General features: G+C 39.8%; 1 protein-coding gene across 5 annotated transcripts; it reads left to right on the top strand.

The window, feature by feature from the left end:
- Window positions 1–1,805: 1,805 nt before the first annotated feature.
- SEMA6D (sema domain, transmembrane domain (TM), and cytoplasmic domain, (semaphorin) 6D) lies at window positions 1,806–16,355 on the top strand. 5 transcript variants are annotated; one of them, XM_009875192.1, is made up of 18 exons: window positions 1,806–1,914; window positions 2,283–2,394; window positions 2,990–3,050; window positions 3,164–3,226; window positions 3,314–3,415; window positions 3,637–3,727; window positions 4,003–4,122; window positions 4,570–4,658; window positions 5,414–5,631; window positions 5,740–5,871; window positions 6,067–6,222; window positions 6,307–6,480; window positions 7,230–7,370; window positions 7,472–7,549; window positions 8,366–8,427; window positions 8,777–8,833; window positions 10,671–10,838; window positions 12,959–16,355. In XM_009875192.1, the coding sequence occupies exons 1-18, from the start codon at window positions 1,806–1,808 to the stop codon at window positions 14,260–14,262; spliced, it is 3,237 nt and encodes a 1,078-aa protein (XP_009873494.1). In that variant the 3' UTR covers window positions 14,263–16,355. The 5 variants fall into 5 exon arrangements, with proteins under 5 accessions (XP_009873494.1, XP_009873500.1, XP_009873522.1 ...); XM_009875198.1 differs by lacking the exon at window positions 10,671–10,838; XM_009875220.1 differs by lacking the exon at window positions 8,777–8,833 and having other exon boundaries at window positions 10,671–10,705; window positions 12,959–13,659.
- The last annotated feature ends 1,419 nt before the right edge of the window (window positions 16,356–17,774 follow it).

The following is a 17,774-nucleotide window of genomic DNA, read 5'->3' as shown; positions in this document are numbered from 1 at the left end:
TTCCAGTTTGTTTTAAGTTTGCTCATTAGTAATTTAACGCAAGATGCTTCTGCTGAAGAGGCCATGTCAGGACAAGGAAAAGCAGAGGGAAAATGCCAGGAATCATTAGTGTTTATTAACCGCTGCGCTCATCAATCTTGACTAAGAGCACAGTCCATTCGTTCTGGACTGGTGGACTGAGATACAGAAATATCATTAAGAGCGGAAAATGCTTCTTTTCAGGCCAGTCTGTAACGGACAGGCATTCGGACAGCACCCACACCCCCCATCACCAGATATTTTCAGCCTTTAAGTTGGTCTCCTCGCAGTCCAGCCCAAATTGACAGCGCTCAGCAGCCTTGTGGAAGGAAGAAGCCCTGCCCCTAGCCAGGCGTAGCATCAATTAACAAATACAGCATTTTCATCCCCAGTAAACATTACTGAAAGGTTAAGTGTTGTTATGAAGGGGGTTTTTAATTGCTTTTCAAATTATTAAATGATTAATACTTATGTGCTTTGCTGGATCAGGCCTGGCACTTTGTGCTGGCAATGCATACACCTCACAGCAATTCTTGAAACATTAAAATGGAAAGGCACAATTTTTTCTGTTTAGACAAAGAGTTTAATAACCAATTTCAGTAACTTCAAGGCATTGAGCTGGTGACTCAGAGCTCTGACCTGTGCATCAGGGCTGAATGAATGCCTCCAAAAGGTTGGAGAAGGGAATAGTACTGCATTTGCCAGGTTTCTAATGAGAAATATGACCCCTGCCCAGACCAGTTGTGGTCATTAAGGATCGCATTTCACTTTGAGACCTCACATCCTACCCAAATTGCAACTTGAGTAGATACATTCTGCTCACTAAAATAACCCTGTGGTTTAATTGGAGAAGTTACATCCCTCTCCCTCTTAAAAGCTTTGTTGTGTAATGTTGTGGCGCTATCATTTTGTGCTGTATAATCTAGAGAGCAAACACACACACGCGCAAAAAACACACCATGAAAACCCTTGAAGTTGCTAGCTTTCCACAATAACAAATAGAATTAGAGGGACAGTAGCGTCTTGGAACCCAGTTGAGCATCGTTTCCCCATTGGAGTCTCTTGCCACCCTTCCAAAACATGGGGCAAGCACTGTCATGCTGCAGAGGCAGCATTTTTGCATTTATGTTGCACATGTGTACATCGCTGCACAGGGCAAAGCATCGAGTGTCTGGTTCTAGACACGAGGTCTTTCGCAGTGAGCACATTAGGCTTAGTGTTGTGATGGCACAGCCTGGGAACAAGCAATAATTTTAAAACACAGCATGGATGTTCAGACAGATTGTGTGTCATGACTTTTTGTGGATAAGATTTAGGTACTTTATGGGGAAAGGGTTTTATTGGATGACATTCAGTGATAGAGGGGATGGAAAGAGATTGCAGTTTAATTAAAATTCTAATCCTGAGTTTGACAATTTTTCTTGCCAGGTCAGCAGCCTGCATGTTCTGTTTGTGATTCCCGTGAATTAAATGGGCTGACAATCGTCAGCTTCTTCGGAAATGCCTGTAAATCCAGCTAAAAATTAGCAAACATCAATATGTTTCAGAGCAGCTTTGAGTAAGGATATGTCACGCAGCAGTTTTCCATCAGTGTGCCTACAGGAGACTTTCATAAGCACCAATTCAGTCCACTGCTGCCAGTGTTCAAACACAGATGAAGAAACCCTTCCTCTGTGGTAGGAAGTCACATTTCCCGTCCTGTGCTGCAGAAATCTCACTGGCGTGTTCCTGTTTTCCAGGTAGTTAAACAGAGTTGCCACAAAGGTAGTACGTGTCTCTCACCAGCCATGAGGCTTCCTCTGCTTTGTGCCTCTGTGATGCTAATGAGTCTGTCCCAGTGCAGAGCTGTCAGCTTCCCTGAGGATGAGGACCCTATTAACGTTGTTGACTACCACTGTAAGTAATCTGCAAATGGTGCTAAGCACTAGGGAAAAAGTTTGTTTATTTATTTATTTCTCCCTCTTGGGAAGTTTAAAAAAAAAAAAGTCTTGTTTCTTTTCAAATTGAAATGCATTTACTGGTTTTATATCTTTAATAGAACACTTAATCATTTTCTTAAAAAAGCAATCAGAAATGCAGCAATAACTTCAGGAAAAAGAACATTTGCTGACATTAGCCATCTTTTTCTCATTTATATTCAAGACATTACTCAAGGAATTTAGTTTAAACCCTTCTACACCTAGTATATACAGCTAATCAATGCCATATATTGATTCTTTAGCTCTATAATCCTGAGTGATGGTGTAGTCCATTTTTACTTGCAGATTCAAGGCAATATCCAGTATTTAGAGGACGCCCTTCAGGCAATGAATCTCAGCACAGACTGGACTTCCAACTGATGTTGAAAATTCGAGACACACTTTATATTGCTGGCAGGTAATTTTCCTTCACTCAGTTCATTAGATTAAAATTCTTTTCTCTTCTGGTTTTGCATTTATGTGTAAAATTCATTTAGAAAACTCTGCAGAATATGATAAAAATTAGAATTGGGGTAGGACTTCCCAGAGAAATAGACTATATCTGTGGCCAGTGCATGAAAATTGGATTTGAAGGCTGCAGTTACTGTGTTACGCTAAAACCAACGATCAAATGCTCTTTTCCCTCTTTCACATTACTGCCCTGATAAAAACGTCTCCTGATCATTTTAAGCTTGGACTGACACATCAGGATGTAGGAAGTGAGGATAACATGCTTGAATATTTACAGTCCAGATTAGTCTTCAGTTGAATAGAAAGACAGAGCTGGATAGCTGGACACTCGCTGTAGGTGCTAAGGACCACACTAATAAAAATAAAACAACCTCATGTTGCCTATGACCAACCTTCTCCAATTTGTATTAAATACAGGAAGTTCATAAGCATTCTGTAGAAGCTTCCAGTCTAACAAAACACTGTAAAATATATTTAGCTTTTTAAAGATAACACCAGTGAATTAATGAATTTACTTGTGTCTTTTTACTCTTTGGAAACAGGGACCAAGTTTACACTGTAAACTTAAATGAAGTTCCAAAATCAGAAGTTGCTCCAAGCAAGGTGAGTAGATACAGATGCTGGCAAAGGAGACATATTTTCTTTGGTTTTAATTTTATTAAGATTTTTTTTTGTGGAAAGCAAATCAAATATTCTTCTCTGCTTTGATTTAACAGAAATTAACATGGAGGTCAAGGCAGCAGGACAGAGAGAACTGTGCTATGAAAGGCAAACATAAAGTAAGTTTAGCACATCCATTATAGAAAAACAACACTGATTATTATATATGTGAAGTCTATGCTTAATACATCTTATTCTCTTTTCAGGATGAATGCCATAACTTCATTAAAGTTTTTGTTCCAAGAAACGATGAGATGGTGTTTGTCTGCGGAACGAATGCATTTAACCCTATGTGCAGATACTATCGGGTAAGAATATTGAATATGTCATTAATCTGTTGCTGATTTTGCTTGCACTAATTATGCTTATATAGCAAATACATCCACTGTGATTGGAGAGTGCTTCAAGGTGAAATGGGACCAGACAGAAGCCAATGTGCTGAATTAAGTTTCGTGCTTTTGTACACTGGCCTTTGTGCCAGTGTACGAAATAGAAATGACACTATCGCCCGTTTATTTTTCTTCTCTAGCTGAATACCTTAGAGTACGATGGGGAGGAAATTAGCGGTTTGGCAAGATGCCCATTTGATGCCAGACAAACCAATGTCGCCCTCTTTGCTGGTAAGAACTTTTGCTTGTAATGAGTCTAAATGATTAATGACACCAAAGGAGACAGAGAGCTTTTAAAGCAAGCATAGGAAAGCTAAAGGTGTTATAGTGCCCCGGTCTTAAACTTTTTAACAGGCCTCCAAAGGATTAGAAGCTGACCTGTTAATAAATAGGTTATAGCAATCTGGGGAAGAGTGGCAGTAAAGAAATGGGGAAACATACAAGCTAGTCAGAGTTCTGTACGTTATTAAAGGTGTCTTAATACTGTGTTTTCAACTTCGTTTTAGATGGAAAATTGTATTCAGCAACAGTAGCGGATTTCTTGGCAAGTGATGCTGTTATTTATCGCAGCATGGGGGATGGATCCGCCCTAAGAACAATAAAGTATGATTCCAAATGGATAAAAGGTAATTTGGGGGAGTATTTTCCTGTACACTTGGCAAATGCAATTCCAGTGACACAGAGGGTCAGGTAACTCCGAGCCAGTGTGCTTCACACGTGTGCTACAATGTGAGCATAGATATGTCTTTCCATATAGTGTGATTGCAATTAAAAAGCCATTAATACAAATAAAGCAGTTTTTGTTGAATGTTTCAGTGAATGAATCTGCCACAACAAAATACCTTGTCTGAAATGCTATTTCTGCGAGGCCTTTTTACAGTCCATTAGCCAACATTAGAGACTTTATTTGAGCTCCAGTGCACCCATATTTGGAGATCCGAAAGTATCTGAAAGACTGGAGCTCATGCTCCCTGGTACAGACCTGTGGAGAAGCCGCCAAGGCACACAGCATAGTCAGTGTCATGTGCCGATTGAGTAGTTCTTGGAAGTAACCTTCTTGTTCTTTCTTACAGAACCACACTTCCTTCATGCCATAGAATATGGGAACTACGTTTATTTCTTCTTCCGAGAAATTGCTGTAGAGCACAATAATTTAGGCAAGGTAGGTATCATCACAGCAAACTTGTCAGGTAGCCGTGAGCTGTAGCAGTAGATCATCCTAAAACAGCATCAGTAACAGGCATGGTTCACGCTATGAGGTAGAGACGAGTGCAGAGTTTGCAGTTTTCCCGTCATTATAATTTAGAGGTGGGGGGAAGAGAAATAGAACAGTGCACTCTTCAACCAAAAAGTTGTTTCTGTTCTCTGTGCTTGCTATTACGTGAGCTTACTACAGGTTTCCTTGTTGTTGCCTTAGTGTTGCTGTTGCCTTAACACTTGGGGAAAGTAATGGGAAATCCGAGGGTTTTCTCATGCTTATTAAAGAAACAAAGGAAAACAAGACTAAAGAAGAGTTTCAAAGAAGTTTCTCTAATGTCCCTGGATATTGAATAATACAGGCATGCCAGTACAGAGTATAATATTGTGCCTCACCATGGAAGAATATGCTATAATAAATTATTAAATCCTTTACACATGGTTAATTAAAGTCTTTAAATCTCACTAACAATATGATTTTGAAGGGAAAGAAGGGTGGGGAGAAGCTGCAGAGTTGAATTTGCTTGGTGATACATTAAGATGTCTGCACACTACAAGCTAAACGCTGTTTGCTTTCATCCTTTCCGTGCAGATAAATGGCAGCTTCCTGTTAACAAAATTATCTCTGGTGCTTTATTAACAGCTCAGAAACAAGCACTGTTTTCCTTTGCATCTCTCAAGCCCTCCTCCCTTTTCCTTTTTTTTTCTTTTCTTTCTCAGGCTGTGTATTCCCGTGTGGCACGCATATGCAAAAATGACATGGGGGGGTCCCAAAGAGTTCTGGAAAAACACTGGACATCCTTTCTGAAAGCTCGGCTTAACTGCTCAGTTCCCGGGGATTCATTTTTCTACTTTGATGTTCTGCAGTCTATCACAGACATAATAGAAATCAATGGAGTCCCCACAGTTGTCGGTGTATTCACCACACAGCTTAACAGGTGAGAGCTAAGCAGCCATACATCAAAGATGGTTCTCTGGTTCTCTCTTACGCAGAGATCGGTGCCATTGTAGTCTGCGTTCTTGCAACTATTTTTCTAATTTTACAGCATCCCTGGTTCAGCAGTCTGTGCTTTCAGCATGGATGACATTGAAAAAGTCTTCAAAGGGAGATTTAAAGAACAAAAGACTCCTGACTCTGTTTGGACAGCTGTACCTGAAGACAAAGTACCAAAGCCAAGGTAAAAGGTTCTTACTCATGATGCCATAATATTGTCCTTGTAAAGACCTGCCTTAAATCAGCTGCACTCTTGAGCGTCTTGTCGGGTGAAAACCGAAGCAGAGCTTTACACTTCAGTCATAAGATGCTCATTAGCAGGCTGCCTTCTCTCATTAACTGAAATACCAAGAGGAAAACAATGTTGTTCTCCTTTCAGACCTGGCTGCTGTGCAAAACACGGCCTAGCAGAGGCTTACAAAACCTCCATTGATTTCCCAGACGAAACACTCTCCTTCATCAAATCTCATCCTTTGATGGATTCAGCTGTTCCCTCAGTCTTTGAGGAGCCCTGGTTTACCAAAACACGTGTCAGGTATGACACCATTCAGAAATGATCCACATGAAAAGGAAAACAAGAAAACACGCTCTTAATGACCTGCCTTTTCGTCTTTGATAGATACAGATTGACAGCAATTGCTGTGGACCACGCGGCTGGACCATACCAGAACTACACAGTCATATTTGTTGGCTCCGAAGCAGGAGTAGTACTTAAAATCTTGGCAAAGACCAGGCCTTTTTCTTTGAATGACAGCGTATTACTGGAAGAGATTGAAGCATATAATCATGCAAAGTAAGTATTACCAGAACACCGAAGCTCTTCATCTAGTCCTCGGTACGTAGCTAATAAAAAAATGTGGTAAACGAAAACCAACTCATTATCACCAACATCGCCACTTGTTTATCATGTCACAGTGTTTGTCATGTTGAATAACCTGAAAATATTTGTTTGCTTGCCATTTTGCCTGGGTTGAGTGAGCAACCTAATTCCACTCTAGTGACGTCAGTGATACAGTCTAATTCTTCTGCAAATAGATAGGCTTCTTCCTGAATATGAAAAGTCAGGCTTATCGGCTGCTGGTCAAAAGAAATGATGTGAGCTTATCTTGAGGGTTTCTCAAGAGTGACCAATAATGTATAAACTACGTCTAGTAATTTTAAACTTGTTTATTCTGGCACAAAGAATTTGGGAATGGAAGCATTCCAATTAGACTCTACAGGCATCCAGTGAGGGACTCCTGTTCTGCTCTGTTGAGATATTTATGCCATCTGAGAGAACAAAGAAAATGGATTTGGACTTTTTTCCTACATAGTCCAGTGAACTTTGTCACCTAGCTGTAAATAAGAGCCAGAAGCTGGCATTTGATAACCCATAGGTTTGTTTAGACATCACTAAGCAGAGAGTAGTAAGTTACTTTTGTATTTGTAAAAAGTCTTTTTTCAGTATCTACATGGACAGTAAATAAAACATTTGCAGTGTAAGCTCTGCACCAGGTGCTGCAGTTATTAAGATAATGGCCTCTCGTTACTTTTTCTGAACAGGTGTAATACTGAGAGCGAGGAGGACAGAAGAGTCATTTCCCTTCAGCTGGATAGAGACCACCATGCTCTGTTCGTGGCATTCTCCAGCTGCGTCATTAGAATTCCTCTGAGTCGGTGTGAGCGTCACGGTTCATGTAAAAAGTACGGCCTCGTTCCTGAACTCCCCCTTAAAGGAAAGGCACCTACATCTCTTGGGAAGGAAATAAAAAATTCATGGTTTTGGGGGGTTTTTCTCTTGCAAGGTCATGTATTGCTTCACGAGACCCATATTGTGGCTGGTTAGACCACGAGACTTGTGGAAGAGTGACACCAGGCATGCTGTAAGTACTCCCTTTTGAATTAGCTGAGCTTCTCTACATATGCTCTACAGACCACATGGGCTCATATCCTATGCCTCTTCCCTTGCACTCAGTAAATCTCCATGTTTTCAAGATGTGAGAGAACAGAAAGCTAAAGCCTGACTTAATTCTACAATCTCTAGGTGAGGACTTTCTTTCAGTGGGAGTTTTACATGTGTGTAGGCGGACAAGCAGACCTGTAGGAAGAGCAGTTGGAAGCAGGAAGGCAAGAAATTGCTGCCTGCAAATGTGAGCAGCTTGGAGAGGACAGTACACAGTGTCCCCTCCCAGGCGTGTTCGCGGCCAGGGCACAGTCAATTGCAAATATGAAAGCACAGGATTCACAGTGGGAAAAGTAAGATTTTGCCTCCATGCTGGAGCTTGGGTGATCTATATGCATACCAAAGGCATTTTGCACAAATCAAGTCTGTAATATACAGTGTATTTAGCAGCTGTATCTTAAAAAGAGGCCTTTGTAGAAGGCCAGTGCAAACTTTAACTAGTATAATTGGATGGTTGTATCTAAGACGAAGAGCACACCCAACGTAGAAGACATGAGGAAGTTTCTGAGAAAAGGGAGTTGTTTGGGTTTTTTCTATTTCCTGGCATAAGCACCCATATAGGGGTTTTAAGCTTGGTTATAACTGATTTGTGTATTTTCTAAAACAATTTTTTGGGCCATACACTAGCTCTTGTATATGTTGCCATTTGCTACTTCCAGAAAAAAAAAGTCACCATTTGTCTCCCTACTAATACTGTTAATTGCAGGTTCTCTTTGTTTGTTTCATACAACCACAGCACCGGAGGATATGTACAAGACGTCGAATACGGCAACACAGCGCAGCTCGGGGACTGCCATGGTAAGGCGTAGTCATTGCTGCTCGTTTAGAATGTCTCGGCAATAGTCTGTGGCCACACCTCACTATGGATGTTAAATTTATGATGAGCTTTTCAGTAACATGATGAACACATATATCACCTGGTGTTACTGTGAACGTTCACAAAGCTGAGCTTTTTGGTCCTGGGTGGCAGAGTTTTCTCTTTCCTTCACCAGTTTACAACTATTTGGGGTCTACAGCAAAGTATTGAAGAATTTATTTTTTGTAACCGGTAATATTTTAGTTTTTATTTTCCATTACTCAGATTTGAGAACTTTTGCTTTCTTTTTGTTACTTTTTTACTGATTACTTGTTCCTTTAATTCTTTTAGAAATTTTGCCTACTACAGCTACATCAGATTACAAAATATTTGGCGACCCAACATCTGGTTAGTTTTTTTTAATTTTTTTGAATTAATGACCTTTACTTTCCTTCAGTTCAGCATTTTCAGCCCTTTTTTCCTTCCTTTTGCACAGTTGGCAATCTTCCATTTTTGTGCTTTTACTCATGTTCCCACTGATGGTAAAGATAGTCAGACTCTTCTCACTCAGCACTTCACCCTGTGTAGCCGCATGTTAACAGCTCATTATTTATGGAGACATCTTTTATTAAAGAGCCTGATTAACATAGATGACATCTTCACTGCACGAAAGTCCACTAAGCTTTACTCTATCCCCAGCCATGCATCTGTGAATGCCCCTATTGGTCATCTCTAGTAGATGAATGGCAGAATTTCATCATCTTCCTCCTTCCCTCTCACTTCCTCTTTTCCTTCTTCCCCAGCAAGCTCTTTGCATAAATACACATTTTCCAGAATGTGTATTTGTATATTTTTGAAATGTTTGAAGTAGTTTATGCTAATGGAAAAAAATTTAACATCATAGACTGTGTAGCTGAATGAGGACATGTGTAGACAAAGGTGGCTTAGAAAAAACTTCATGCACTGCTGTCAGATGGACTTTCACATCCTTTTCTCCTTCAGTGGTTTTTCTAGTAGTGTTTTCACCGTCGGCCCCTGGTGTTCTGGAGACAGGACCCAGTACTCCTCTGTTGAACGCCAAAGCAGAACCTGTGTTGACTTCAACAGGAGCAAGACTGAGGCCTTGTTTTCCAGTCTTTGCTCCTGGAACTTGAGTCTCTGCCTTCAAACCAAGGGCACGTTTCTTGCTGACAAATATGAAAATAATCTATTTGTATGTTAGATTTGGAAGAGTGCGACAAGAACATTATTTTGTGTTTTGGTTTCTGGTATTTGAATTTCTGTAACTTGACAAGAAATGTTTAAGACAAATATTTTCCAAATATATTTACTCATAATGTAAGTTAGAGACTCACTTAGGAAAGCAAAACAAACCAAAACTGTTACAAGGAAATGCTACCTTGCTCGCATGAGTGCTTACTTTATCAACTGAATTTTCAAAGGAATATTTTAGGACACAGATACAACTGAACCTTATTTTCAAGTCCTGAATGAATTTATGCTTTTCAAGTACATTTCTCAGTCGAGTCTAAAGCCATAGATGTTCATGCCTAAACCTACTGGGACAGGGAACACAAAATACTTGAGCATGCAAAGTAAACTTTGGATTGTAAACCCAGTTTGATGTGTTTTTCCCTCACATGCATTTTCATGTAGGCTGTGGCGGTTCTGTTCAGCACATGTACTGCAGAAGAGCAAGAATCTATGCGGCAATGGTTCCTTAAGGAAGCATTACAAAATAGGGGTTAAAAACATTCCTTTCCCATCTGTAGAAGTGGCTCATTCAGCAGTTCCTGGTGTACCGTAATAGCACTAATGGAGCTGATCTGGTTTCTCAGGTGTAACCTGTCACAGTGTATGTCTTTCCAAATAACTTTTTTGAAGATGGTTCAAAGGCAGCCAAGTATGTTGTCTTCATTGAAGACTATAGCAATTAAGTAGAAGTGCTTTTCACCTCCACCAGTTGCTTACTGTAACTTTTGCACTGCTTTCTTGTTTGACTTCTCTGGCTTTTTGGCTAGTTGGCTGTTGATGTTTTAATGTATTTTTTTTTGTACTTAAAGTTTTGAACCAATTGATTTTAATCAGCCCTCTGTACTTCTGCAGAGTGTAGGGGGGGTCACGTTTTGCTCTGACATGTAACTCCCATTAAATACTGTCTCCAGCTATAGCCTAGATGTGCCATGAAACAGTGAGGAAAGCCTGACTGTAATACACATTAATAAAAATCTGTTTGCCACCACAGACATGGAGTTCTCCTCAGCTTCCATTACCACAATGGCAAGTATCCCAGTTATATCACCTAAAGTGATTGGTTCCTGGAAACCTAAAGTGACTGGCTCTCGGAAATTTGTAGTTCAAGATGACCCAAACACTTCTGATTATTCTGATCCATTATCAGGTGTCCCAAAGGGTAAGGCCTTACCAGGGAATACATTGCAGCTGAATGGAAACCTGATAGTAGTCTCAGCATTGTCCAAGGCTTAAATGTTAACAGCCATGATCGTTGGGCTATACTTTACACCCATTTCCTGTGAATATGCAGACAGTGCAATCATGTTTTTCATACCTACTTATCCGGTGTACAAAGTGCTGCTTAGAGCTCATAATGGGAAACACAGATAATAAGCTCAGCCTTTTATTCCTGGGGTGCTCCAAAGCTCCTATTAAAATCCATGGGAGTTCTAGATGCATTAAAAAAAAATACACTGAAGACTTACCTGCACCTCTGGTGGTTGTTTCCAAGCTAGTCTAGATTGGATAAGACTATTAGTCCTCATGAATGTTTGCTTAGAAGAGCTTTATGTTGGGTGAGGGGTTTTTTTGGGGGAGGTTGGTTTGTGGTTCAGGGTTTTTTAGGGGAGGAGAGGAGAGAGACGGGGGGTGACAGAAAAAAAAGCACAGCTCATGGCAGATCCATGTGTTAAATGTGGCATATCCCAAACTCTGCCTGCCTGCAGCATAGTTCTGAAGAACCTGGATGAAATCTCAGTAAGGATCTGCTGAATTTTTATTCTCTGGATGTGAGCATTGGTTTACAAATAATCCTGGTACATAGATACACACAGGTTTTAAGCCAAACACAAAAAAGAAATGTATTCTGCATATAATTCATCTCTCTGTGGCCATTTGTTCAGCTCAGTGAACCTTTGATTAGACTCTTATGGCAACAAAGACACTAATTCAGTAGGACTATTGCAGTCAACCAAAGAATTGAGAAGCTTCCAATTCCATAACCAAAGCTTAACACAAGTCTTCATCAGTACCCAGACCAGCCAGGTGACAGACATGTTTGCACAATTCTGTATTTACTGAAAATCTCACCAACCAACAACCATTTGTGTTTTATTACCATTCACAAAAACATATCAGGTTTCCTATCAGCCATTATGGCAGTGCATTTGTCATTTCAATTTGTTGCGGTTATTTTCCATTTTGCTTTAAGTTTTTGTTATCATTTGTTCTTGGTTCTGAATCACATTCTGTATCATAGCTGTTAGTGAACTTTACTCATGTTTTCTTTTCTTCTGCACAGTGCCATTAAAACCTATAACCCAGAACATTAACGATGTTCAAAGGCCTTGCCTCTAACAGACGTGAATCTCTTCCTTCACTCTTGCTCTTTCATTGTAACATCCCTTGGGATAATTAACAGAATACTCTCATTGAAAACTAACATTGTCTTAGTTACAAGATGTCTGTGGTTGCTTTAAAAATCTCAAAAAACCCAAAAGGAGTTTGTTAATACACACATAAAAAAACCTTCTTGGTCTAAACTAAAAGTTTTCTAAATTTTAACATTCTCTAATAACTTAACCTTGCAAGTTGTTCTGATTTTTTTTTTAACGTTTCACAAGTATTTATGTTCATTTATTGACTAAAAAAAAAGAAGAAAATGAGTACTCTAATAGAATGACATAATCCTGAACTTCAAATATTGTACACTTATATAATGCAACAGGTTTACAAGTTTTGTACCACATTAGATTAACATGATTATAACAATGCAGTGTGAACATTATACAGTTTTACACAACATTTGCATAATCCTGTCTCTCTTTTGATACTGATTTATGAGTTGGGCAGAAAATTGAGAGAGAAGTCCATCCCTGAGTTATTAATTGCTGTCTGGCTCAGTAGCCCCTTCTAACCTCAATTTTCCAGCAGAAATCATTAATGTTAATAGCATACGGGCCCCTATATGTGAGTCTTACAGGAAATTTGGGGAACAGGCTAAACTGAATGTAGTATGAGGAGAGAAGCTTTGACAAGCAAGCCTCGTTGTCAGAGAAAATGGACAGTCTTTGTTTAGACTGACCAGTGCTCACACAGTCAGTTTTATTTAGAAAATTATTTGCAATCACCAGTGCTGTAGATTGCAGGATGCAACCGAGTTACACTAGCACTAGACACAGAGCACTTAGAAACGCTTAACAGACTTCCCTGAGGGAGGCTGCCTTCCTCTGAAATTAAGTATAAAGAGCACAGTATGAAGTGCATGTAGATTGATGATATGCTGCATGTCTTTTGCAGGTGTCAGGTGGGAAGTACAATCAGGAGAGTCCAACCAAATGGTGCATATGAATGTCCTAATCACTTGTGTCTTTGCTGCTTTTGTCCTGGGAGCCTTTATTGCGGGAGTGGCTGTTTACTGTTACCGGGATATGTTTGTACGGAAATCCAGAAAAATACACAAAGATGCAGAATCGGCTCAGTCCTGTACTGACTCCAGCGGGAGCTTTGCTAAACTGAATGGGCTGTTTGATAGTCCTGTCAAGGAATATCAACAAAACATTGATTCACCCAAACTTTACACAAACCTGTTGACTAGCAGAAAGGAGCTGCCACCAAACGGTGACACTAAGTCCATGATGATGGACCACAGGGGCCAGCCTCCGGAATTAGCCGCGCTTCCAACTCCTGAGTCTACACCAGTTCTTCAACAGAAGACTCTGCAGGCTATGAAAAGTCAGTCGGACAAAGGGCATAGTAACCTCAATGCTTCACGAAAGGAAGCCCCACTAAAAAGCCCTCAGTTTTTTCCTTCCAGTCCTCCACCCCACTCTCCTTTAAGTCACGGACACATTCCTAGTGCTATCGTTCTTCCCAACGCTACCCACGATTACAATACATCTTTCTCAAATTCTAATGCGCACAAGGCAGACAAAAAGATGCAACATATTGATCATCCACTTACAAAATCATCCAGCAAAAGAGACCACAGGAGATCTGTTGACTCCAGGAACACCCTGAATGATTTTCTAAAACACTTGAATGAAACTACTAGTAATCCCAAAGCAATTCTGGGAGATATTCAAGTGGCTCACCAGACTTTAATGCTGGATCCAATGGGAAATATGTCTGAGATCCCACCTAAGGTTCCCAACAGGGAGGCGTCTCTATACTCTCCTCCATCAACTCTTCCGAGAAACAGCCCCACAAAACGAGTGGACGTTCCCAACACTCCTGCAGTACCAATGACCTCTTTGGAACGGCAGAGAGGTTATCACAAAAATTCTTCACAGAGGCATTCAATATCTGCCCTTCCTAAAAACTTAAACTCACCAAATGGTGTTTTGTTATCCAGACAGCCTAGTATTAATCGTGGGGGGTACATGCCTCCCACGGCTGGCACAAAGATGGACTACATGCAAGGGACACCTGTCAGCGTTCACCTCCAGCCTTCCTTGTCCAGACAAAGCAGCTACACGAGCAACGGCACTCTTCCTCGTACAGGAATAAAGAGGACATCCTCCTTAAAACCCGATGTGCCACCGAAACCCTCATTCGTTCCTCAGACAACTTCAGTCAGACCACTGAACAAATACAGTTACTAGGACATGTCTGTACTAAAAAAAAAAATGAGTGTGGCATTGACCTGTACAGGTTGTGAGATGATGTGGTAGGCACGTAAGACAGAGACTTGCTTGTTTAATTAAAGAGAACAAAGTGGCCAAAGAAACTGTCTTTACTTCAGCAACATCTGTCTTGCCACATGTAGCCACAGCAAGACTTCATGTACTTGCTAAGAGCAAACACACACAAAAAAACCCACAACAACAAAGGAAAGTGCTGGTCATTACATTTCTTTTGTTTGGAGCTAAGGAGACATGTAGCACAATGGGGGTGGGGGCTACTTTACTGTTCCGAATAGCTAAAAAAAGTTATTGGGGAAAAAAATGAGTAAGCAAATACTTGAAAAAAAAAATGGGTTCCATTTTAGACTGCCATTAAGTGTGGTCCTTCCCATTAAATGTGAACATTTTAAAATGTATGCATTCACCTTGCCTCTTGCACAAATGTCAGAAAATGGCAATGTCTCAATGAATATCTGGGTTAATAATCAATTTGCTGGAATTCAGCCTCTGGCCCAACTGTAGCATTGTTATTATTTTTTTTTCTCTCTCTCTGTGTGGCATTTTGTTTGTGCCACAGATAAGCTGTGCGTGTGTGTGGATGTGCGTGTGTACTGTACACACTAGGATGTACTTAGATTCCCATTGCATCTCTTATGCTGTGGAATTGTTTACATTGAGCATGACTGAACAAACAGATGACTCTGCCTTCTGCAGCCCGTTGGGTTCAGGTTGGAGACAGCTAAGGCTGAACGGCGCATCTCTGCCAGCCTGCTGAGTGATACTGCCTAGATGAAATAGTCATCCAGTGAAAGAGTGCAGATATGTTTAATTCCTCATAACTCTGTTACGCTGCTATTGATTCAGAGCTGTGCATTTCAACTCTAGTGTTCGGGGCTGGAATGGGGGAGTTTTACTGTGTTTCCACAGTGCCTCCATCCAATACTTGGCCACTGTGAACTTGAGCCCCTGTACTTCTCGTTTAGGGCAGCTAATAATCAACTCACCTGGCAAAGTCCTGTGTAACTAGAGAAGGTTATATTTCTGTTGCATTTAATAATGCCCTACACACTGATAGACTTGTCAGTAAAACAGAAGAAACATTAATTGGCCTGGCAGAAGCAGTCTGTGAAAACTCAACAGTAGTGCAATCAATTTGTTTTTGTTGTGTAATGTAAGGGTTTGTTTGGTTTTGGTTTTTTTTTTTTCCGAAGTCATGCAGGTAATGACAATATTCTGTAAATATTATGTGTGAGTTTACCTGAATCTGTGCATTTTGTGCCTTATTCATGCAAATGATAAAAGTACTAAAAAAAAAAATAATAAATCTGTCAAGTGTTCTCACTATAGCACATATCTCCCGAGTGCCAGTTGTAAAACCTCTCAACAGCACCCAAAAAAAGGATAAAAAGCAAGAATAATTAATGGTAACTAAAGGCAGCCTACAATCCAAGAAGACAGCAGCATTAAATCACCTTACCATGATAAACATTCCACTCAGCTCTCCGAAGGATCAAACAGTTATAATGTGAAATCAAATGAGGTTTCTAGGGTAATGGAACACCTGCTAAAGTTGTGTAAGCTATTTAGTAGGTTTTACAGTATCCACTTGCAGCTGATGTTCAACACAGATGGCTGTTTTAGCTTGCATACTACACACTACCACATTGTTTATTGAACATAACTATAGAAATAACCATGGCAGAGGAATATTCATGAATTAGTGGGACAAATAACTGCAATGGGTTTCAGAGATGGTGGAGATTTATATTATGTGTTCAAAGGGGAGAAAAGGTTAGTCACTGAAAACTGGATCTCTGTTACAGAACAAAGAATAAAGGATAGAAGTAGTCATTTTTTCTTGTAAAGCTGTAAGGGACATTTATTTCCTGAGACCTCTGGATCCAAAAATCAATGATCTCTCTTCCTAAATACTTCTGTCTTGCAACTAAAACACTACAGATTAATACCTATTAAAAATGTACTCGGTTGTCAAAAGACACAAACTGATCAGAATTCACTTTTTACAAATATTAATACAGACTTGTGTGAAAAACAAAAGATAAATGTATGTGAACCCTGATAACCTCCTGTAACATTGTGCTGCCTTGTAGATGGTAATGTGAGTTCTCTCAGTATTTATGTTGAAATTTCTAACATTCAACCTAGTCCTTATTCTGTTAATTTAATAATAAAAGATGCTTTATCCATTTGTGCAAAGGTAAACGCAGATTGTATCTTTTTTAATGGTACGGCATAAAGTAACCCTTAAATGAAGCTGCTCTATACTATAGAGTACTTTAACATGTATAGATATCTTGTAAACTTGTATTGTGGATGTGTAAATAATACGTTCTTTGGGTTTTTAACACCGCATGTAAAGTCAAAATAAAATATTCCAATGTACCATGTGTCTAATTTCATTATTACTGAAGCTAGTTTTAGGTGCAGTGTTGTTGGGATTACAACAGAGGGAAAACTCTGCTTGCCTGCAGCAGCTCTGTGAGGAAGGCACAAAGGTCCTCATCAGCCTCACGGGGGACTCACAGCAGCACACCGGGGTGTCCCTCCAGTTTCATCGCAGGCACACGTTGACTTGATGTTCCAGGGGACGAGTGGCTCTAGATGACTGAGCTTCCTGAGTTAAATATAAAACATCAAAGTAACTGGCCTGCAGTGGCAGAGTGTAGTACAGTCAGGGTTGCCCGTATGACACGCACTAACCAGATGCACTGAACTTGAAAAATGTATAATATATGCCCATATGAAACCATGTTGGAGTTTGATTCAGGTTTCAGCTGAGCTCTGTTCCTTGCAACCTTCTTGTTAAGGTTAGGAAAAAAAAAATACCAATTTTGCGCAAATACAGTACAGCATTGAAAGAAGATAGTGTGTTCCTTCTAAAATGTAGGCTACGAAAAGATGGAGGTAATTCCAGGCAAAATTAATTGCAGACTCTACATAGCAGGACATTCCTAAATACTTAACTAATGCTTAATAATTGAAATTCACATTTCAGGCAGACAGCAAAGCCCAACAGCAAAGCCCAACAGAACTATACATGATATATATTTATAATGTGCCAACACACACACACACACACACATACACACACACATAATTTTAAAATAATCAGATTAATTTAGCACCAGAAAACAAATACAGCATATTCTTTTAATTAAAAGTTGATTTTAGATGATGATTATAAAAATGATGTTATGATATTGTGCTATCAGGGTATTAATCATTTGAAATTACTGAGCATGTTATAACAATACAGCAGCACCAAGTTGCATCTTACTAAGAAAAAAAAAAAAGGAAACTCAGTGCCAAAAAAAAAAAAATCTCAAACCTGTAGTGGCTCAATATATACTTTTTCTAGTGCAGAAGATTGTTTTTACTGATGTGAGATTTTCATTAGATGTCTTTATATGAAATGATGAGTCAAATCCATATCCTGTGGGCTGCTGCAAGTTTGTGCTGCATTTCCACTT

Source organism: Apaloderma vittatum, unplaced genomic scaffold, assembly GCF_000703405.1.
Source record: "Apaloderma vittatum isolate BGI_N311 unplaced genomic scaffold, ASM70340v1 scaffold22230, whole genome shotgun sequence".
NCBI lineage: Eukaryota > Metazoa > Chordata > Aves > Trogoniformes > Trogonidae > Apaloderma > Apaloderma vittatum.
This window is presented reverse-complemented; position numbering and strand designations above follow the sequence as displayed.

Coding starts and splice junctions, on each gene's coding strand:
- SEMA6D (XM_009875192.1), top strand. CDS start 1,806: ATGAGGCTTCCTCTGCTTTGTGCCTCTGTGATGCTAATGAGTCTGTCC. Junction 6,481..7,229: donor GAAGCATATAATCATGCAAA/GTAAGTATTACC, acceptor TTTTCTGAACAG/GTGTAATACTGAGAGCGAGG. Junction 10,839..12,958: donor ATTATCAGGTGTCCCAAAGG/GTAAGGCCTTAC, acceptor TGTCTTTTGCAG/GTGTCAGGTGGGAAGTACAA.